Source organism: Microtus pennsylvanicus, chromosome 11, assembly GCF_037038515.1.
Source record: "Microtus pennsylvanicus isolate mMicPen1 chromosome 11, mMicPen1.hap1, whole genome shotgun sequence".
Classification (NCBI taxonomy): Eukaryota; Metazoa; Chordata; class Mammalia; order Rodentia; family Cricetidae; genus Microtus; species Microtus pennsylvanicus.
In genome coordinates, this window is record NC_134589.1 from 55,666,704 (window position 1) to 55,690,109 (window position 23,406).

General features: G+C 43.6%; 1 protein-coding gene across 1 annotated transcript in view; it reads left to right on the forward strand.

Moving 5' to 3' along the window:
• Dnah9 (dynein axonemal heavy chain 9) overlaps positions 1 to 23,406 on the forward strand; it is a 328,999-nt gene that overhangs the window by 172,001 nt on the left and 133,592 nt on the right. Inside the window, exons 42-45 of the mRNA XM_075992137.1 lie at positions 1,495 to 1,656; positions 6,290 to 6,486; positions 12,112 to 12,274; positions 14,109 to 14,232. Coding sequence (XP_075848252.1) covers positions 1,495 to 1,656; positions 6,290 to 6,486; positions 12,112 to 12,274; positions 14,109 to 14,232 — 646 coding nt within the window. The remainder of the gene's footprint in view (positions 1 to 1,494; positions 1,657 to 6,289; positions 6,487 to 12,111; positions 12,275 to 14,108; positions 14,233 to 23,406) is intronic.

Here is a 23,406-nt window from a genome sequence, read left to right on the forward strand (position 1 = left end):
GAAGGTTGTTGATATGCCACATGTGTGGAAGATTTAATGCTAGCCCACTCTTGTTTCAACAATAATTCGCTTCAGGAGGCTAGAGAGATGCCTCAGTGGTTAAAAGTATGTATTGCTCCAGAGTTCAGGTCCCAACACCCATGTCAGATAGCTCATAGCCTCCCATCAACCCCAGATTAAGGGGATCTGGTGTCTCTGGGCTGTGGGCAAGTACAGTTCTGTCCATATACCCACACTCAGATACACACACATTATTTTTAAATAAAACTTACAAAGGGAGCATTTGTTGCAAATCTATGTCAGATAGCATTCTAAGCACTGATGATACACTGACAAAAATCCACTGTAATCACAATGAAAGCAGTCTGCTTCCCTCTGAGTGTTGTTGTGAGCTGCAATAAACAAACTTAGAGAGAAATAATCTGAGGAAATAGTGCTTCTATATGGAGATTTACACAGAAACAGCCTGTTGGGTGTATCAGAGAGGGTACCGTTGAACAAGAGAGGGGCACCTCAGCCGTCTTCAACAAAGGCATTAAGGAATGGAATCATGAAAGACAAGCACAGGAAATAAACAAGAAATAAACAAAAAGTGTGCAAGATCAGAAAAACAAAATCAAAAGTGGAAAGTAGGCAGCACGGGACGCAATGATGAGGATGATCATGAAGGAGTGGATTGTAGCAATGTTATGACCAAGCGTTTGTGTTGTATAGATGAGTCTGGGTATTCCCGTAAAACTAACATGGAACCATTAGGTGGCCCCATGTCCTCCGGGACAAGAAAGCAAATAAGAGCGAACAAGGTGATGAGATTAATTAATTAATTAATTGGATAACTATTGATGTTGTTCATTCTGCCTCCGTTTTTTTTTCTTTTTTTTTTTTTTTACTGAAAGCAGATGTTCATGTGTTGGCTAACAATAGCAAAGAGAAATGTCAGAGACTTGAAGAACCAGCACATCTCTATAACACCTAAGAAGGGAACTCAATCGAGATGAACACATTGGTTGCTGACCTGCAAAGGCCAGCTATTCACATCTTCTCATCTGTCATTATGCTGACTTTATGCAGTCAATCATTGCCAAAATCAATTCGCAAAAATGAACCGTGTAAAGCTGAAACATAACATGTCTCTCCCCACAAACTCCTTCCGAGCATCCTGAGTGTCCACCCCATTGCAACATACCCTTTAGAGAGATAACCTCAGACACTATCCCAGGTTGGACAAAACGCTCCAGAGCAATGATTCTCAACCTGTGGGCCATGACTTCTTTGGCAAACCTCTATTTCCAAAAACAATTTACATTATGACTCATAACAGTAGTAAAATTATAGTTATGAAGTAGCAATGAAATAATTTTACCCTTCAGGGTCAGCACAACATGAGGAACTGTCCTAAAGGGTCACAGCATTGGGAAGGTTGAGAAGCACTGCTCTAAAGCGTTCTCTTCAGTTGCTGTTGTTAACATTGTCTGTTGTCTGATCTCCCGGAAGGGCATTCTCTTCTCCTCCGTGGAATGTGTGAAGTCCACCCAGGACCTAGTAAAGCTCTATTTGCATGAATCAAATCGGGTTTATCGGGATAAGATGGTAGAAGAAAAGGACTTCGAACTTTTTGACAAAATCCAAACAGATCTCCTCAAGAAAAATTTTGATGTAAGTATTGCCTGTGGTGTTTTGGGTTTAAAACGTCAATAGAATGATGGCCACGTAGATGACCAGTCAAACTTAGTCTACTAAGTTCGGGAAAGCCAGAGAATGGGCTAAAAAAAATCATGATTTTGCTCAGTCAAAAAATGGAGGACAAGGCATAGTTTATCCACAGATCTCACACTGAAAGGCTCCCTAGAGAGCATCTGGTTCCCAGGCACATATGATGCTGAGGCCTCTTCCTGCTCCCCAGGTTCATATCTCTGATGGTGTTCAGCATCCTGAGACTGTGAGCTCTCATCTCTCCCGTGGTTGCTATTTTGAAAGTATTAATAACTAGAAATGTTGAGCAGTTCTAAAACAACATTTAGAATGATTTTGGACACTAATGTTTTACATTAATGACTTAATGTGGTTTCCTGTCCAGAAAGCAGAGAGAAGAATGACTGATGATCTCGCTAACTCCCCCTCCTCTCTCCCTTCCTCCTTCCTTTACTGTGAAAGAGGGTTTTACTATACAGCTGAAAGGTTCTTGAATTCTCTATGTGTTCAAGTCACTATGAAACCCAGGCTAACCTTGAACTCTCGATTCTTCTGCCTCCACCTCTTGACAGGTGAAATCACAAGCATGTGCTACCTCATGTCCCACCATGGTGTCCTCCTTTCCTACTATGACATAGTTTTGTGACTGTGATCCTCAAAACGTGCCCTTCTGAACAGTTGGAAAGGAGCCTTGATGGAAGGAGTAGAGAAGGGCTTCATAGGACACCTCTCTCTCTCTCTCTCTCTCTCTCTCTCTCTCTCTCTCTCTCTCTCTCTCTCTCTCTCTGTTTGTCTCTCTCTCTCTCTTTTTCTGGAAACTCAATGCTGCATTTAACACTTAAACCCTGAAATCTGAAATTATCCTAATTCACAAACCATTTTGTAAATCCATTGCACCCTAACTTGCCTTTGCCAAAAGCTCCTAACTCACAAAATGACTAGAACATAGAATGTGACTTGCTAAGTTCTGACACCAGGTCACTGGCATTCCCAGTGTCGAAATGACCCCACAACTACATGGCACTTTCAAGCAGAGCTGCCTGTTTTCTGTCCTCTTCTGAATTAAAGATAATCAAACCCTATCTGCATCGCACTATGCTCTCTCTATTCTCAATGAATTATTATTTAACAAGATACCTTAGGCTGGGCAATTTAGACTTGGGTGTATTTGCAGCACAGGTCTAGAAGCTGAAAGTCCAGGTTGGGGTGGCCCCATGGTTCGGCCTCTGTGAGGGGACTCGTGGTAATAGCAGGTGCAGAGGTAGAAGGGACAGCATGCTGAAGGGGATGGGGTCAATAAACTAGGTTCACTTTTCAATTCATAACACACTCTCGGAAGAGCTGACAGCACATTGCCCGAGATCAGAATCATTAGCTGCAGAGAGCAGTGTCCCAGTGACCTAATCACCTTCCATCTGGCCCTACCTTTTAAAGAACCCAGTATGCATCACACAGCCAATTAGGGATCCAGCTGTCAACATGTAAACCTTCGGGGAGCATCCTAATCTACACTGCAGCACCCACTCTGCGTCAGCTCCGTATTTCCTCCTGGTAAGACCCTGTGCGGACCTCTGAGGATGCCATAAGCCATCCCAGTCCAAATGGCCAACTTCTAGGTGCAGAGAGGAACTGTTAAGTAGCTTATTTTCAGCCGGCTGTCCAGCTGATAAACACCCTCACTTTCACTTCCTTCATCATGTTCATAGAGCCTGCCGTCCATATCTCTCACATCTTAGATGCCCCCTGTGAGTACTGCAGAGTTAGCCGGTTTGTGTACTTATAGTTAAATTTGCAAGCAATCTTTGTTTTCCTGAGCTGGTCTGAGCCAGAACTTTAAAGTCATAAGACTCAGTGCTTGAAGTAGAGCTCCTTATGTGCATTTGATTTGAGAAACGCACATCATTTGATCAGAGACCAAACTATAGTTCACACAGCCATTATTCTTGCAACGCCTGTGAAGACAGCTGAAGTCCCTTGTCTGTCAGTATCCTAGCACTGGGATCAGTACCAAAGTTACCAAATCCATCACAAAGTGATTTGGCCCTTTTGTTAAAGCCTGGCTTGAAGCTCAGACTGACCATAGTGTCACTATTAAATACGCTTAGATTCACCGTATTGGGGGAAGAGCATCCTTTGTCCCTTCTACACAACACAGCTCTGATCATTCAACTGCAGACTTGTTCTGTTCATCAAAGAATCTTTGTAGATGAGGCTTTTCAAAACTGCACCTTCCTTTCTCTCCTGAGAGATCCTTAGTGTAAATCAGCACCCAACAGAATCAACCCGGAATGTTAGCTTGTTCTCAAGATGGGCCAAGATGTTGCTGCATACCTTTCCTGTGCTTTCTTATTTGTTTTTATTTAATTTAACCCCCTGCTGCAAGGGGGTTCTGCCTGCACGTATGTCTGTGTACCATGTTCATGCCCAGTGTCCTTTGGAGGCTGAAAGAAGGCATTGGATCTGCTGGAACTGGAGTTACAGATGGTTGTGAGCCTCCATGTGGGTGCTTGGAATCAAACCAGAATCCTCTTGAAGGGCATCCAGTGTTCTTAACCACTGAGCCATTTCTCCAGAGCTGTCTTTGTTAGGGAAACCATTACTGTGATGAAACACCATGACCAAAGCAACTTGGGAAAGAAAGGGTTTATTTTATTCACAGTTTCATGTAATGATTAATCATCAAAAGCAGTGAGGGCAGGAACTCAAGAACGGCAGGAAGTTGGAGGCAGAAGCTGATGCAAAGACCATGGAGGGGTGCTGCATACTGACTTGCTCCCCATAGTTTGCTCAGTCTGCTTTATTACAGAACCCAGGACCACCAGTCCAGAAGTGGCCCCACCCACAATGGCCTGGACCTCCCACATCAATCACTAATTAAGAAAATCCCCTACTGGCTTGCATCTTCTCAACTAAGGCTCCCTTCTCTCTGATGACTCTAGCTTGTATCAAGTTGTCATAAAACTAGCCAGCACATGGTCTAGAGAGATGGCTCAGAGGTTAAGAGCACTGACTACTCTCACAGAGGTCCTGAGTTCAGTTCCCAGCAGCCACATCGTGACTCACAACCATCTACAATGAGAGCCAGCACCCTCTTCTGGTTTGCAGGCATACATACCGACAGAACACTACACATGCAAAATAAATCTTTAAAAATTTTTTAAAAGAACAGAACTAGCCAGCACAGTCTCCTATTGTGTCCTCTTAAACTAGAAAAAGTAATTCTTTTGCATTTCATTCAACCTGCCCAGATGTCTAAGCAATTGTTACAATCAACAAGGTTAGAATCGGTTAGGGTTTTCTATGGCCCTGAAAAGACCCTCAAAAACCAGGATGAATCTGATAGTCAATCTTCCAGCCCTTTGTCTTATGCTCAGACAGCAGGCCTGGCTTCTCGGTGTGTGGTTTGCCTGCTCACTTCCCTCCACTGTGTCTGGTGCATCTTGCCCAGGGAGTTTATAAGGCTAACACTGCTGTGACTTAGTTCTCCTGGCAGTGGCCCCTATTGGTTATCTGTTTCCCATAAGGATTTCCTTGTCTGAATTGTAGAAAGCCTTCCTGGGGCACATCACTTCCATAACATTTCTTCCCACAGGAAGTCTCAGGTATCTAGATTATTAAAAAGCCAATGAAATGCTATTGTGTCCTCTAACGTAAACTAACAATAGCAGCCTCCAAAATGCTTAGAGAATATGTTTATAGTGAAGAAATAAATGAAGAGTTGTATCTGCTTAATTAATCAAATTGTACTAGTCATTACGCGGCATGGTAATGTTTGTCCTGTGGCAAGATTTGATAAATGGTAAGACAGAATCCTTATGAAAGTTTTGTAAACAGAGCATTCCGCTCTAAATGTTTTAATATTATGAGCAACCTTATATATAAACCAGCAAACTAAGGAGGGGAGCTACTAGAATATTCTTCGGAAACCAAGTCCTCTCTAGGGGTGGAGCCAAACTCACAGGAGACAGGAAGCATACTTTATGACCATGCAGCAGGCTAGAGAATAAGAACCATCGAAATGAGCGTAGAGTAAGTGAGCCCACTGGGCAATGTTCGCTTGTATCCAACGTTGCCAAAGGAAGTCCTGTCTAGAGAAATCTACTTGTGTCCTCATTCCCTCTTTTGAAAACAAAAATGTTCTTTCTTTTTTTCTTTTTGGTTTTTCAAGACAGGGTTTCTCTGTAGCTTTGGAGCCTGTCCTGGAACTAGCTCTTGTACGCCAGGTTGGCCTCGAACTCACAGAGATCTGCCTGCCTCTGCCTCTGCCTTCTGAGTGCTGGGATTAAAGGCGTGCGCCACCACTACCCGGCAAAAAACAAAAATATTTTTACAGTGCTTTAAAGATGAATTTTTCCGATTTTCCACTTCCCATCTTTATTCTCTAAAGATTAATAAACAAAGTTTATGAGTTCCTAGATTCGGTAAATCCAGAGTAAAAGTCCACCTCCTAGGGAAGTGCCAAAGCGGAAGTGTTAGAAGTGGTTCTGGGGCTCATTTTTCATGTAGCATGTAGAAAAAGCAGTCAGGCTGGTGTCTCCACCATATGTGGCACCAGACAAGAATCTACAAAAGTCTCACCCCTGTGTCTTCTCACCAGGATGCTGAAGAGATGCTGCGGCAGACTCAAAGCCTGAACATGTATTGCCACTTTGCAAATGGCATTGGTGAGCCCAAATACATGCCCGTGCAATCATGGGAGCTTCTGAGCCAGACTCTGGTGGAGGCTCTGGAGAGCCACAATGACGTGAATGCTGTGATGGACCTGGTTCTCTTTGAGGATGCTGTGCGCCACGTGTGAGTGAGCATCTCTTCCTTGCGTCTCCTCGGTGGCTTCTCCTTCCCAGGGCCAGGGGTCTCATTTTCTAGAGTTTTAAAATTAGTCCTGTGAGAATTTCCTGCAATGTATTTTGACCAGATTCCCCAACTCAATGCAGAACAATTCCATGAAGCCAGAAGTCAGCCCCTGTTATCCCTCAGTGAGGGTCGAAAGCTCAGCTTTGGCAGAATTGGATTTACTTCCGCATTCACATTTACCATACCTTTCCATAATCACAGCAATGCCAAGAGATTTGAGATCATAAAAGAGGCATCAGGACCCCTACGTATGTGCATGCACACACACATGTGCACACACGCGCACTCACCTTTTCCAAAAATAAATGTATTTCCAAACCTAAATATTACTATGCATGCTCGTCCTACCTAGTGAGTCTCTGCAATAGTCACCAGCACACCCAGATAACTTACACTCACACCGTGTGCCTCCTATCTAGCCCTTGTATTGTCCAGTCTTTGTGCTACTTAGCACTCTTGGTGCCTTCCTTCCTGCCCAAGGTTCCCAGGCTTTCCACTGCTAAATTCTGACTGAAGCATGGCTGGCCTGTGTCGACATGAAGCTGTTTGCCTTCCCCACCTATCCCATGAACCCCAGAACTCAGAGAGGGACAAGCTCCTTCTCCTCACCCTCACCACAATGCCACATTTAAACCTTTTCTCCCTTTTAAAGGATGTATTTGTTTTTATGTCTTGTGTATATAAGTTTGTTGCCTGTATGTAAGTACGTATGTATGTGTGTAGACTATGTACAGGCCTGGTACCTGAAGGAGCTAGAAGAGGACATCAGATCCCTTGGAACTGGGGTTATAAGTGGTTGTGAGCCACCAAGCAGGTGCTGGAAACCAAATCCAGGGCCTCTGCAAAAGTAGTAAGTGCTCTTAACCCAGAGCCATCTCTTTAGCCACCCCCCACCACCACCACCCATTTCTCTTCCTGACCTTTGGAAGACCCAGTCATTCTGAAGCACGGGCTCTCTATTCTCACATTCCTGCTCTCTCCTTGTCAATGTCTGCTGATGTCCGGTCACCTCACATCAGTTAGCACCTGGTGACCTTCTCCTTACCATGACTTGACTTATTCCTGACTCCTAGCCCTGGTCTTTCTGTTCCCTGGCATCTTTGACTTATGTGACCTTGGTTACATGCCCAGACCCTCAAATATATACTCTTCCCCATCATGTCTACTATCTGTGATGAACTCACTTCCAGAGTCTGAAGTACAAGCATCTTTGTGACGTACGTGTCCATTTTTCCCTCCTACCAGCCTCCCAAGCCCTGGCTATTCTTCAACTCCATCCAAAAATTCCATTTATGGACTGAGTGCTTTATCATATTCCCATTTCCCTTTCCCTGCCATATCTTCTTGGTTAACTGATGGTTATCCCAGTCCAGACTGCCCTAACTCTCCTGTCGGTGTGTCTATGGTACCAAACACAACTCTAGTTAGACCACACCATCTCCTATTTCATCCATCTTTCAAATGTTGAAGAAAATCCCCCAAAACATGATAGCTAGTGTTACTTCCTATTTATAGTCAGACAAATCAGGTAGATGCTAACTGTGGCCTGAAATCCTCCCCCTCAGCTCTGGGAACTGTATTCCCTCTACCGTCCTGAGATAACTACAGATACACAATTGTCCTCTCCTCTCAAACTCTTGACAGTCCTGCCCTGTCTTCAGTTACAGCGGGAGAATGCACTTTCGTTTCCTGAGATAAAAAAAAAGTGACTAGAAGAGGGTGCTCACCCCTAGTTTTCTCCTCAACAAGTTCTTCTTGCCACGTGAGCAAAGCACTGTAACCGTCCCAGACCTACCTCCCCCCAAGGTTAAATGCTATGGCCAGGTCCACACCTCATGTTTCTTGGTCAGATACTGCATCCCTCATGACGTTCCACTTTGTCTAACACTCACCCATCCATCCACCGTCTAACATGTGCTTGTAGATAAGATGACGTCTACACAGCTACCCCGACACAGCTTCTGGGAAGCATCCTGGCCTCTCTTTCTGGAAGCCCCTCCCTCAGCGGACTTCCTAGTTCACCATGCCAGCAGACTCTGCTCAGCCCTTGCTGAGGCTTTACACTAGATCATAGTCACCATCCAATTTCCTCTTTGTTTTTCCTCCTCTTCCTCCATGTTTTCAGCATGTTCTTGCTGTCCTCTTGGAATCACATCGGTTATTAATCACACAGACCTTAATATGTACTGCTTTTGTTCTGCAAAGTCTTATTAGTCCTCCAGCAGGGTAAGAGATAGAGATAGGAAGAGAGGGAGAGAGGGAGGGAGGGAGGGAGGGAGGGAGAGAGAGAGAGAGAGAGAGAGAGAGAGAGAGAGAGAGAGAGAGAGAGAGAATATCTGTGTGTGTCTTCAAAGAACCAGCTTCCTCCAGCTGCGCTAAGGGGCATCTTTAGCTTTTGTTTTTAATCTCTCAGAAATTCAGTAATGGGCTTAACGCAGACAGTCTTGGTTTTCCAGCCCAGGCTCCTCCAGAATATTGATCTTCTTTTTTAAATTCTGTGATTTAAATTCAGAGTCCCTTGCCCTTGTCAGAGGTTGCTAATGAAGCCCCAGCTGGAGCCTAATGCTGCCAGCTGCAGATGTACCCATTCTAACTCAGAAACTTCATCACTAGCGATGCATTTCCCATCTAGATATCAAGTAACCCAGCCCGTGCTATGCTGAATACCACCCTACAAGAACAGAGCTGGGTACCAAGTTGCCGGGAGACCCAGTTGCGCCCCAATTCTTCCTCCAAGCCTGCCTCTCTTCTCCTCCAGCAATCCATTCTGGTCCCCACTTTTCCTGAATGAGAAGATAGGGCCTGGCTGCTGGGCATCCTTTCATCATGCACCAATTCAGATGCAAAAAAAAAAAAAAAAAAAAACAATCCCCTGCACAGAGCATCGTGGAAAATTACAGGCAGCGCCTTAACCGTGATACCGAGTGCAAACACTGGGTTTTGTTTCAACTTAATAAAACTATATTGGATAGCTTCAATGTGCTCGCTCTGTAATGGATACAAAATGAACATGTACACTCTTTAGGCATGTGGGAATGATAGTTTAATAAGAAGGCGAGAGAAGGGTAAATGTAGCTGATAATGACAGAGCACTAAGCGCCACAATTAAATAAGTGGAGTGAAAAGGGAAACTAATAAAAGAGGTAAATGCAGGCCAATAAATAACTCCTGAATATTTAGGCAGACAAGCCTTAACCACACAGAACGCAGTGACATATGGTTTTAAGTCCCAAAGAGTTCTCTATGTCAAAGGCGTGGAAGGAAGGCGAAAAGGGGTAAAAGTGAGAAACTGAAGGGAACTCAGAACATGCACGAAAGGACCTTACAAGTTTAGAAGGGAGCCTTGGTTGAAAAAAACATAAACAGAAAATGCACAAATGAAAAACATCATGATACATATACCCAAAAAGTATTCAACGCCCTAGAAATCCAAATTCAAATCAAAACTCTAATATTTAGTTTTTTAAATTGTCAAATACATGTGTGTGTATATAATAAATATATACATACATAAATGGGGGTCCCTGCCACTGCATGCTCTCAAGGGGTTGTTAATACACAAATACTCAGGCTAGGGTTTCCATCCCAACAGCAAATAAGCTCCCCAGGAAAGATGAGGCAATGAGGACCCACAGTTTCTTGTGCTGATCATGATCAAGACATAGCATGTAACTGCACATGCATGCATATTTTGTTAACATGCCAAACCCCAACCTCCAAAGCCTCTTCCAAGCCCCACCCCCACACTGAGGTTAGCCATTGTTAACCATTGTTTGTTTTGAATACCAAGTAGCATTATTAACATAGAGCGGGGATGCAGGAGTGTAGTGTGTATAATCCAATCTCAAATGGATCCTCTGCTTCTTGACCAGAAGTACATCACCCAAATTATAATTCTCATGCTCTTCATCCAAAGATCACCCCCACCAGAATGCACCAACTTACACTGCAACACAGTAAATACAGCTCGGTGTGCTCCTGCCCTCAGTGAGCTTTTGGGTCAGTTGTTTTACTTAAGCAGAGCGCAGATGGGGCACCACCATTCTGAGGAGCTTTTCTTTTTTTCATTAAATTTCCAGAGCCATTAAAAAAAATGCCTCACTGTTTGGCTCAGCAATTTTATATCTAGGAAACTCACCCCCAAAGAAATGATTAGAGATATAAAATACAAACAAAATGTTATAACACATTATTTGGAACTGGAGATATTGGAAACTGCCTAAGTATCCAATAGTAGGGTATTTCAGACAAGCAAGTTATCGTGCTTTTATTATCAATACAATATTGATATCCTATATGGTAGTGTTCCACCATCAAAGGCATAGTTTAGCAGATTGCTTAAAGGCTCAGAGAAGACAACACAATCTACTGCTAAATGAAAAACTGGTCTCAAGATGTTATATTCAGTGTTTAGGAGCTGGCTAGGTGGTTGAGAGCCACTTGTCATTGTGGGGACATGGATGTGATCACCGGGACTGGAAACAAATAAACGAAACATTGTGCTCACACATAAACCGTCCTCAAATTTTAAAAGCTGCAGCATAAAAATGCATTGACATTTCAGATGTAATAGCCAAATATATATTCACAGACGTCCAGACGCACTAGACTGGAAGGCCATAAAATTAATGTCAGTAGGATTTATTGCTAGACAATAGAATTGTGGGTTTTTTCCTATGTTTTCTATATTTCGTATAATAAGAAGCTGTTAGATGCCTTCTATAAGATCCACTGCTGGTGGAGATTAATGGAAGGTTGGCATGACAGCCTGGAGGAGGCTTTTGGTGTGTTCTTTGAGGAAGGTTGCTGGTGTGTCCTTTGAGAAAGGCCTCTTGGGTTGGGGATGGCTTCATCTGGAGGTGATGATCTAAGCCAAGAGGAAACCTGATATTCTCCCATGGCTGGGGTAGAGAAATGGTTACTGGCAGCACTAAGATTTTAGAGGAGAAGAATCCAGAACCCAAGGTAGTGAGTGCCTTGCAGATTGGCATTCAGCATCTGCAAATATCCATTGTTTGCACATGGGCATCCAGGAAGGATTAGAGGACGGAGACTCAAGCTTGGACTCCCCACTTTGTTCCAATTGCTATAACTTTGTCCCCCTTCTTCTAAGACAGACAGACACTTCCAGCCTTGCCTCACCTGTTCTACCCTTCTCTGATTATTTTCCCAATAGGATATTTTCTACTTTTCTTCTTTTTCATGATCCCACTTTTATCCAAAGTCACAAGTAGGTAAGAAAGAGGGAATTGGGACAAAGGTAGGTTCCATGAGAAGAAAAGCATGCTGCATCCCTCTCCAGCCTCATCTCTCACCCTCCAGGTCTGTCAACCTGCCCTGGACTTTTCTATGGTCTCACTTGTTCCCTGGGGCCTCTGGCTTTAGGTAAAACAGTGACAATTACAGTACACTTGGGCAGGAGAAGGATACCAAGTTTGAGGGAAAGCTATGACAGTTCCCCAGAGTTCACTTGTGCCTCCAAGAGAGGCTCCACCCTTTATGCCCTTCACGCTTCTCACTGTGGACAGTGACCTCTGGCATGTGCTTCTGCTTACTCCCCTTCAGTTGTCACATCAACCGAATCCTGGAGTCCCCTCGAGGAAATGCCCTGCTGGTTGGCGTCGGTGGGAGCGGCAAGCAGAGTCTGACGAGGTTGGCAGCTTTTATCAGCTCCATGGACGTGTTCCAGATCACCCTGCGCAAAGGTTATCAAATCCCCGACTTCAAGGTAACTTTGGCCACTGTGGGAGGAGACCCTGCCTCTCTCCAGCCTCCTACAACCCTTGCCATCTTTCTTTGGTTCTCTACATCCCCTACCCAGACCCTCCCATTCCGTGCCTTTTACATCAGTGTACCCCTACTCTTGACCAACCTGTAACAAGTTCAGCACACAACTTGCTAGCTGCTCTAGTAGACTTGGGAAGGATTCAGACAATCTGGCCAAGTTTTTAAAAGAAATGCATATTTGAAGGGAGAGCGGGAATAACCACTGCCTCTGGGACCTTAGTGGCATTTCCTGGTTTCAGAGAGAAGCCATGGTCTCTGCTCTGGACAATGAAGAGGGGTGGTATACACAACTTTCAAAGGTCATTTGTCCAGCTGCCTCTTGTATACCCAGCCACAACCATGTCACTGCAGAAAGTCACAGTATAAGTTCCATCAAGAACTGTCCTTAGTATTCCTGGAAGAGCTCCCAGCCAGCACTGAGCCAGACCTACGCGCCTGCCCTCATCATCCCTCAGGCAGTGAGGAAAGCAGTAGATGCTCCCTTTTGCTCTGAAGCCACAGCCCAGTTTGTCAACACTGGCTGCATACGGGTTCCGTGTGGTCTTTCTTCCGTATTTCTAAAGACAAGTTAGTGACATGGGAAATGGGCATTTACAGAATGGGTTATGCTAAATCTTGGCTATGGAGCAGAATCTCTGAGAATAATGCTGATGTCTGCCTTCCTCCCCAAGCCGTTCCAATTTAGCTTGTTTGGGGAACTACCTGGGCATCGGGAATACTCAACGGATCCTCTAGAGCAGCGGTTCTCAACCTTCCTAATGCTGCGACCCCTTAAGACAGTAATTCACGTGGTGGTGACTGACCCCCCCAACCATAAAATTATTATTGTTGCTATTTAATATCTGTAATTTTGCTACTGTTATGAATTGCAGTGTACAGATCTGTGTTTTTCAATGGTCTTAAGCACTCCCTGTGGAAGGGTGGTTGGACCCCCAAAAGAGTCATGACTCGGGCCTTGAGAACTACTGCTCTAGGCGATTCTAATGAGAATTGAGAAACACTGTCTTAGATCATAAGTATAGGATAAGAAACATTAATCCAAAAAGCAGCCAGTTGCCTTTGAGGAATTATTTGAACACTGCAGAAGTTCTACAGTAGAAGAATGTGTGAGGCTGTTAGAAAATCAGTTCTGAAGGGCACTGGAGAGAATGAAACATAGTAGGATGCAGGTAAACTTTGTAAGAGTTATTCGACAAGGAGCCCAGACTGGTTACACTGGATAAATCCAGGGCTTGGCATCTTAGCCCCAGATTTCATCCATCTTCAGCTTTGTCCAGGTTTCCCACGGGTGGTTTTATATTTGCACCTGTGTGTGCGTTCTCCCGAGCTAGTCATAAGGGCACAAAGTGTTGCTGCTATGAGATACATTTATCCCCATACAGGTAGCCTCCAGTACATGACTTTGAGAGCCTGCCTTCTGGAGCAAGTCATTCTCTTACTTGATGACATTAGTAAACTAGATGAGCAAGGACCATATTTGTCCTTTGAAAAGCACCACCTAGGTTACCATTCTGCAGTAGCTCGGCAACAGTGCATGGGCAGCTGGTGGTATGAATTAAGACCCTACTAGGTGGTCTTAACTACTCACTTCCCGTGAACTGACGCCTAGAAATGTGACCCATTTCCCTACCTCTTACTGAAAAGCAGCACTCCTCCCTACCTCCCCTTGTCAGCTTGCTTTGTTTCCAACTGACGTAGATAAGAAAATGCTTCCACTCCTGAAGAGTGAGTTGCCGATCTCTTCTGAGGAATCTTTGACTTTGGTGATCTTGCAGGTGGACCTGGCCAGCCTGTGTCTGAAAGCTGGGGTGAAAAATCTCAGCACGGTGTTTCTCATGACTGATGCCCACGTGGCTGATGAGAGGTTCCTGGTGCTCGTCAATGACCTCCTGGCATCTGGTAAGAAAGTGCTCACATGTGAAGACCTCTGACAAGGTCGGAATTGCTTAAAGATGGAGAGGTGTTGTCTGAGGTCAGGAAAGTCAACTTGTAAGCACCAGTGAAGGGCTGATTTGTCAAAGGGCTTCTTCCCAGGGCTGCTGCAGCTTACAGCTCCTCTGGTTTGTAGGGTCTATTTTCATTGTGGATTAAACAATAATTTTGAGACTCTTCGCTGGATAAGATCTGATCAAGGGAAGAGCGGTTAAGGGTCTGAAAATTTTCTAAGTTGGGAGAGTAGGTGCTGTTTCCTTAGAATACCCATAAGAAAGAGAAAGGGGAGCATCTGTGAGTCTTCAGAGTGGTTAGACGCTGGGAGAAGACAGAGGGAGAGATGCGCCGACACCACGGGGGGAGATCAAGTGGGTCAGCCATGGTTTGATGACAGAAAGTGGAGGCGGCAACAGACAAAGCAATTTCCATGTAACTGTCCTGAGTCCCCATGAGGTCCCCATGAACTGCCAAGCACCCCACAACTGAGCTAGGAGAAAGCTTAGTTCTTGCAACTTTGTTGTTCTTCCTTATGTAGGAGTTCAGGATTTATATAAGGTATTCTAAAAATGATGTATGTTTAAAGACATGTACATGGCCACATGAAAAAAATAAAGGACACAAACAACCCAATGTAGCTGATCGATGTTGCATATGGCAAGAGGTTATGCAGTTGCATAAATATGTATTCATTTCGATCAAAGAGAATATGCATTCCCAGAGCTTACATCAAACATACTTGTAAACCACCTTTTCACCTGGGTCTAGAGAACATTCAGCATACAGATGTCCCTAAACAAAATTCCCACCTCAGTTCCCTGGACTTCAAAAGCCCATTCCTCCCTCCAGGACCCAGCCTGGCTCCATTTCATACCCCTCACTCTAAGGACTATGACCGCAGGACATTTCTCTGCCATTTCTCCTATATCATAAATGTTGCATTTCAGGATGACATGACGCTTCCAAGTCACTGTCTTCTTCACATCATATACATATAGCATTGCCTCCTGCAGTATACGGCAGTTGTTCCACAAAGAGCCCCCGGCTTCTAACCCAGACCATGTGCAAATGGATTCCATAATGGCTAATTTCGAGTGAGGATCTCAGTCCTGGATTCCTAACTATCTGGCTTCTAGCGTAACACTCATTTCTTTCCCACTTGATCCTGCCTAAACTGGCTTTATATCCAAGAGTTTTCCTGCCAACTTGTACACTTTTTCTCCTCCGACCACAACTGTTCCCCTTCTTAAATACTGTCTTTAACATCTTACTTGTAGCGTTTAACCTGGGGTGTCACCGCACCTTTTGCGATGGTATTAGATGAGGGAGGGATCCAACCCTCCTCCCACCCTGAAGCTTTCCTAAAACCCAATCTCTAAAACAACTAAGAGAGTAAAAGCGACTTCCCAAAACTTACAGCTTTGGAGATGTCGGGCCTGGTGCCAGCTTCCGCCTGTATTTCATTTGGCGTCAATCCAGCCAGGTCACTTCTCCTAAAACAACCATCTGAGACACTGACATCGTTCGACTTTAGCCAATTGGAGTTTCGTTGCTCAATGAAGTATTTTTAATTTCTTTCATTTTAAAGGCAAGTCTGTTGAAGTGCAGATGAATTTCTGGAGCCTTCCCAATAAAAATGCAGACTGCCTGCTCGGGAGCCATCGGGTGCATGGATTCCCCTCCAGGGCGCAGTTTTCCAAAGAGTGTGCTCTGTGTATGTGTATTAACATGGGGAAGCAGGTTGGATTTTGTTTGTTGTTATTTTTTTTTCTTTAATACCCTCCCTTTTAACTTAACAACATCAACAGAGTGGACCAGAATGTATCTTCTACTTTTCACATTCAAATAAATAATTTCTATCTGGAAAGCAACTGGATGCCCGTCCAGGGGATTCGATGCCAGGCCACAGGGGATTCTAAAACATCTCTCAGTGACCCTTCAGTTTCGCGAGGCTATGCTATCATTCCGCTGTTGGGGGGAAGAGGCAGCTATACCTTGTGAACTAAGGTCAGAATTTTGGGGCTCTAGATAAAGGGAGAAATCTGCCACAGTGAAAGGCTGGGTTGTGGAAGTCTTTCCCAGACCTGATGCCTTGGGTGCTCCCACCAATAATTCAGTGCATCGTAGTAGTTAGCTGCAAGTCAGGATGGCTGTAACATGCAATGAGTGTATGCTACCGGTTCCCCCTCCCCTAAAACATCTGTCCCAAAGAGTCAGTAACCCCATGCCATAGGCTATGGTGTTTCCTCCCACACACTTTCAGTTCTTGGTACTATGGCAGCACTGTCCAAGTCAAGCCATGGTGACAATGCCAAAAAAAAAAATTGAAAGAAGAAAAACCTAAATGATCAATCTCTTATTTTCCTCTTGTGTTCTAAACTCTGTGTCCATGATTCCCTCCCTGTGTGTCAGCCTTTCCTTTATAGTCACACACACACACACACACACACACACACACACACGAGCGATCCAATTGGTGCTGTTTTCTACCTATTTCTGAGACTATCCCAATTTGTCATTTTTTGCTATGACAAATGATGATACTTGTCAACTCATTGCCTTTCCTCCCAGGCAACCCTCTGGTAGTATAGTTGAGGCAGGGTCTATCTAAACCATACTCCCTTATGAATCCCTAACTGAATACAGTATAAAACCCAAAGCCCTTTAGTATAGGGAAAGTCTTTCGCTTGCTGCCCCTTCTCCCGTTGCTACCCTCACTGCCCCAGGAGTTAGCAGTTCCTAATTGCTTGATGCCACAGGCCATGCTCTTTGAAGACATCCTGCCCTCCAGTGTTCCTTTTGAACCTTATCAGAAGACTCATCTCAAGCGTCTTCTTGGTAGTAGTGTGCCTTCACTTTCCACTGTCAGGACTAGGAATGGTCTCCTCCACTCTGAGCAACAGGGGCTGCACATATTCCCACCATATTGAAAAAAATTGCAAATTTAAGGATACTAAAACTCTACTGTCAGTGGTTTGCTAATTTTACGGTGCCTAATAATCCCAAGACACAAAACCCTGCTGATTAAATAGCTACTATCCAGTTTAGGAAAGAAAGCTGCCAAAGCTATAGCCGTCAGCAGACTTTATTTCACTTTTCGTCTTAGTACGTAATGTCTCCTGGATTCGAGAAGACTTTCTGGATGTTGTCTTTTAAACTGAAGTGCATAATACTGTGTAGGTAAGCCTATGAGAAAGGTGTGTCATTTTAGATACTGGGCATTACTATAGGACAGTAAGTTTTGGCAACTCTCTGTGCCATAGACAGAGAGGAACATGGGTACTGGAATAGCTATTGCAACTCCCTGATATTAATTCTAGGGACAAAGGAAGCAGGTTTAGGTTTTTTTTTTTAATCATAGAATGTAGATGGGATCAAAGTTGACAAGCAAGTGTAAAACAGAATCAAGCACTTCCCTTTCATGCCAAGCTCTAACTGATTGAGCCATACCAAGGTATCAGAGTATCTTCCCCCCAAAGGGAGTGGCACTATTAGGAGGTGTGACCTTGTTGGAGTAGGTGTGGTCTTGTCAGAGGAGGTGTGTGACTGCAGAGGCAGACTTTGAGGTTTCTTATATGCTCAAGTCATTTGTGCGCAGTGTCTTAGTATAAGATATAAGAGCCCTCACCTTCTTCTCCAGCACCACATCTGCCTGCCTGCTGCCTTGCTTCCTGGCACATGAAAAGAGACTAAATCTCTGAGCTTTAAGCCTTGGCAATTAAGTATTTTCCTTTATAAGGGTTGCTGTGGTCCTGGTATCTCTTCACAACAAGAGAAACACTAACACACACACTAACAACACAAATGCTAATCTGGCTTGCAAAATACTAAAGTGTGTGGCCTGCAAGCCCCTGGGGTTGGAGACAAGCAAGTGTCTGAGACTTTAAAGAGCCTCTGCCTCCACGCACAGCATGAGCTTCCCTTTGACAGCTGTCACCGAAGCATAGCGTTAATTTATCACAGAGGAAGTGACAGGAATGTTGTCAGAAATAGAGGAACACGTCTGAAAACGGGGACTTTGCTCCCAGTTCAGATGTGCGTGTCACTAGATACTCCATTCAGTGATTTTTTTTTAAGTGATTGGGATCTTGAGAAAACCAGCGACAGCCAGCTGATTAGCTGGAGTGACACTGGTGTATGCCCAGAGCACTCAGATTCTTGGGATGAAGAATGTTCTATAAGCAGAGCAGCAAACATTCTCTACAGGGTCAGAAAGTAAATACCGCAGGCTTTGCAGCTCACCCGGTCTCTGTCCCAACTGCTCAGCTCTGTCATTAAAGTACAAAGATAAGCCCAAACAGTACGTAGACCTAAGAGCATGGCTGTACCCAATAAAGACAATTCATGGACAATAAAATTCGAACTTCACATAGTTTTTGTGTGCTACTAAATATTATTTCATTTCAAACATCAAGCAGTGTCTAAAAATATCCAGTTCTTAGCTTGGAGGACGTACCAAAAGGAGACAGGTAACAAAATGCAGCCTGCAGGCAATAGTTCTTACCCTCCGTACGCATCATATTTTAGAGAAACGTCAAAAGTACGCCAAGCCTGCTCTTTCAAAGGACGGTGAAGTGGAAAGGATGTAGAGCAGTCCATTACAAACATCTAAGATGAGGGACAGGGATCCACACCCTACCTGGAGGGCTATCACATGCTTGTGCACAAGGAAGTGCAGGCAAGTGCAGAGGCCACTGAGCTGGAAACCCTAACCACTGCAGAAACTACAAGCCAACTTCATCTGAGTACATCTCCAATGCAACACAAGCCCTGAGCTGAACCACACCACTCCCGATACACTAAATACCCTTTTATTGTCCTAGCAGCTTTCTCTGATCCTTGTTTTTATCAAAAGAGGCTGAAATATGTTGCTCCATTAGGAAGTCCTTAATTTTAACAAGTGATAACACAAGGTATTTTATTGGCAAGCTACTTATTTTTTAATATTTATATATTTAGTTTATGTGTATGGGCATTTTGCCTGCATGTATAGCTGGCTGTGCACCACAGGTGTGCCTGGTGCCCGTGGAGACCAAAAGAAGTTGCTAGATGCCTTGGAACTGGAGTTAGGTAATTATGAGCTACTTTGCAGGTGCTGGAGATTAAAGCCAGAACCTCTCTGAAATAGCAGCCCATGCTCTTAACTGGTGAGCCTTCTCTTCAGCTGGATCTTGATCTTTCAAGTGATTTAGGCTAACTGGCATAAGACTGGGTCAGGGACGTGAGCTAAGCATCCTGCAGGTGCGGTAGTGGTTCAAGGATGTGCACTAGTTCAGATGAGTAACAAGATCATTATTCCAGGCACACTGGTATTGGAGACCATTGGCTAAATTGCACACTTTGGGGACATCAAGTACTCTTGAAAGGAGAATGGGCAGGGTGATGCCTAGAACTCCTCCCATCTCTGGCATTTCTTACAGCACTGGTGTTTCCATGCTGGTTTGGGGAAAGAACCAAAGGCTCCTAAGAGTTAAGGACCTCATGGGATCTTGTGGATGGCTCTGGGTCCAGATGCACCGCGCTAGTTGTTCCAGCAATGTGCAAGGACTTTCCTGACACCCGTGAGATTTCCTAAACCTTCACATCATGACAGGACTTTGTAACTATTTAACTAACCCACTACGTCCTTCTTTCTTCCCTCTCTCAAACTCAGCTCCCTGAGATTGCTCGACACCATTGAACAAGAACCTCACATCTCCTTTGGGCCCCAGTGTCTGAGTTTATTTGCGGTATCCTCCTGGCCTCCCTCGTTTCCATTCCACATCTCCAAGATCAGCCCTTCCATCTGAGCAGGAGCCAACACAAGTCAGAATGTTTCTCTATCCCATCTCTTCTGCCTCACTTGTACCCTGGCTTTCAAACATACCAAAACCTGTCCCTTCTAATTTAAAAATATATTTATTTTTTTCTCTGATGTGAAATCCAAACCACAACCTTAGATCCTTCTCCCAGACTAAATTATCTGAAGAATGGAATTTGCAAGATCCACATTATCACCCCCACATTGACTGTTTTCCTTAGAAAATATTTTGAGCATTCAAAGATCAGCCAGACAAACACCCCTGGGATGGGAAATGAGGTTGAAAGATTAAAACTTTTCCCTCTATGTATGAGAGTTTCTCTACGTAGGTGTTCCAAAGGTGTTGGATGACTTGATTATCTAAATATATTCATTTCAACTTTACAAATAAAGCATGAAGCTACTTTCCATAGTGACTATGCTAACTTAGAATTTAGAATCTGGCCAAAATACGAAACAGAAAAACTCTGCCCTGAGCCGGGCAGTGGTGGTGCACACCTTTAATCCCAGCACTCGGGAGGCAGAGGTAGGTGAATCTCTGTGAGTTCGAGGCCAGCCTGGTCTACAAGAGCTAGTTCCAGGACAACCTCTAAAGCTACAGAGAAACCCTGTCTCGAAAAACCAAAAAAAAAAAACAAAAAACTCTGCCCTGTTTCCCTATTTTTCCCTCCCAACTTCACCAACAAGCCATTCATCCAACACTAGGTTTTGTCAACAGGAATAAGTGAAATATCATTTTCCTTTTCCATTTTGCAAGTGACTTTGAGTTATAGGCAGCTCAAATATTTATTTAAAACATTGAATAAAGAAGGTTAAGGTACTTGCTGCCAAACCTGATGACCTAAGTTATCTCTGGAGTTCACACAGTAGAAGGGGAGAGCTCACCCCTTCCAGTTACCCTCTGACCTTCACATGCTAAGTCTCACTGGATAACTCTGTTCCTCCTGTAGTATTGCTTGCATAGTTTACCCTTTGGCCCTTGTACTGATAGTACTTATGAGTTTGTAAATGTTCTTTCCATGTTTTGGATGCTAACCCTCTCCTCATTGTGTAGGTGGTAAATGCCAATTTAAAGTCTTTATCTAACTTCCAACATACCAATTTAGTTATCATGTCATAAAAGTACACCATATTTTAACACCTTAGGTTTGTCATGCTCTGTTTCAGAAATTCTGTCCTACCCCAATGCCTACATTTTAGTACTTAAATTGCTCCTGTCTTGATTTTTGTATTTATGTTTTTAATCCACCTGAAATTTATTTTCACATTGTCATCTGTTTTGTGATGCTGATATTGAACTCTCCAAGCATCTTTACTTAGTAGTCTATCCCATTGCATGTCAATCTTCAATATTAGATTTTGATGTGTTTATTTTTCTATCAGCTGAGTCAGCTTCTAAATATTTCACTTTTATTATGTTAATTTCCTCCAGGGCCAATTTTGCATTGCTTTAACAGTCTTAACTTTACCGGGAGACTTGGTATCTGATAGGATGACTACCCCGCTCTCCTCTCTTCTTCCAAATACATCTGGGATATATTTACTAGGATCAAACTTCCTCTTGGGTTTTTGTCTCTGGGTCCGGTGTGGTACTTGCTTCCTTACACCCCATGTGTACATGTCTCTCTTTCGTTACTAAGTATCTCATTTCTTTCCTGCAGTAACAATTCATTTCAAAACTAAGACCTTGCACATTTTTGGTACTCATTACTTAGCTGCCTATAGTTTTGTAGCTATTCTAAGTGATAACTTTTAAATTAACTTTTTTCTTTTGCTGGAGAACAAAAATGCAATTTATTTTACTATGTTGCCTTTGTATCCAGTAAGGCTAGCACTAAACACTCTTCTGAGTTCTGATTATTAGTGTGAACATTTTCTTAAATTTTCTCTGTTTAAAATTGGATTTCAAATGATAATAGCTGTATTGCTTTGATTATCTTTATGCATGCATCTGCTTTTTTAATGTTTTGCACAGTCTGAAACAACCTGTATTATTGGGAATAGAAAACATGACAGCAGCTATGCATGTCTTGTTCTTGTTTAAAAAGCAAAAGTTTAGTGTTTTATTGTTAGCATGTTTGGGATTGATATCTGTCACTGGATTAAGACAAATCTTACTTATTCCTGTTTGCTAACAATACTTTAGAAACTCTGCCTCTAATTTAGTGGTTTTGTTGTTTTAATACTTTTTTTAGAACCTTTATTCTTATTCAAGTTCGAGCTCAGACTCTCTACGTGTCCAATGCATTGGCATGACCAGAGCGCTTCAAGCACAGTTGGGGTGGGCTTTTATGATAGCAGAGGTTGAAGTGAGAGACTTCTGAGATATGGGCTGGAGGGATGGCTCAACTGTTAAAGGCTCACAACCAAAAATATGCGTTTTAACCCTTTCGAAAATATTTACTTACATTTCTTTATTGTGAGACATGATGCGTACATGTGCCACAGTGCACGTGGAGGTGAGAGGGAGCTCGCTTGAAGGCACTCTGTCCTTCTACCTCATGGGTTCCAGGGCAAACTCAGGACATCAGGCTTGGCGGCAAGTCCCTTTACCAGCTGCGTCATCTCACCAGACCCTGTGCTTTGCTGCTTAGATCTTTTAATGGAGCAAATCATTTTCATCAAATTTTCTAACATCTTAGCATTTCCTGGAAGAACCCTAGTTATCTATACCGATTTTAGGTATTTGCTAGGTTGTAAATTATGTTTATTTGTGGGATTGAGTGAAGGCGTAAATCACAAACAATCCCACACCAGTTTGGAATTATGATTAATAGGGTGCTATTTATTTAAAGGGGAGAAAACTTACAGATCACCGTCCCAGACAACAGCCCTCTGCGCAATCAGGAAGGAGTCTAATGGCCGGAAATGGAGCAGGAAGCAAAGAGAGCGTGAGGAGGGAAGTGGCCGCTTTTTTAAAGAGAGAGAGACCACGCCCCAATGGGCTGGTATCTCAGCGGCTATTGGCTGGAGGAGCAGAAGGACCTCCCACAACAATTGAGCATACAATTTTAGTCTCATACTGCCTCATTAAAGTGTTTTCTGTCACTTTAAGATCTTGCCAGTGTAGTTAAATCAGCAACTAGACGTACTTTCAATAGACATCTCTGTTTCTATAAGCAACTGTGATGTAGATAAACAAAATAGTCACCAGCTTTGACCAACCTTTTTGTTATTATAACAAGGCTAGGCACCTATCCGTGTGTCTAAGAGACAACTTTATCTCCTTTGCTATGGAACCCCCTTTCCTACCCTTCACCCGCCTTTCTGTTGATTATTAATCTATTATTTGTGAAGAATGCCTTCACACAGTAAGTGGACAATCTGTTAGTGTCTATTCATCC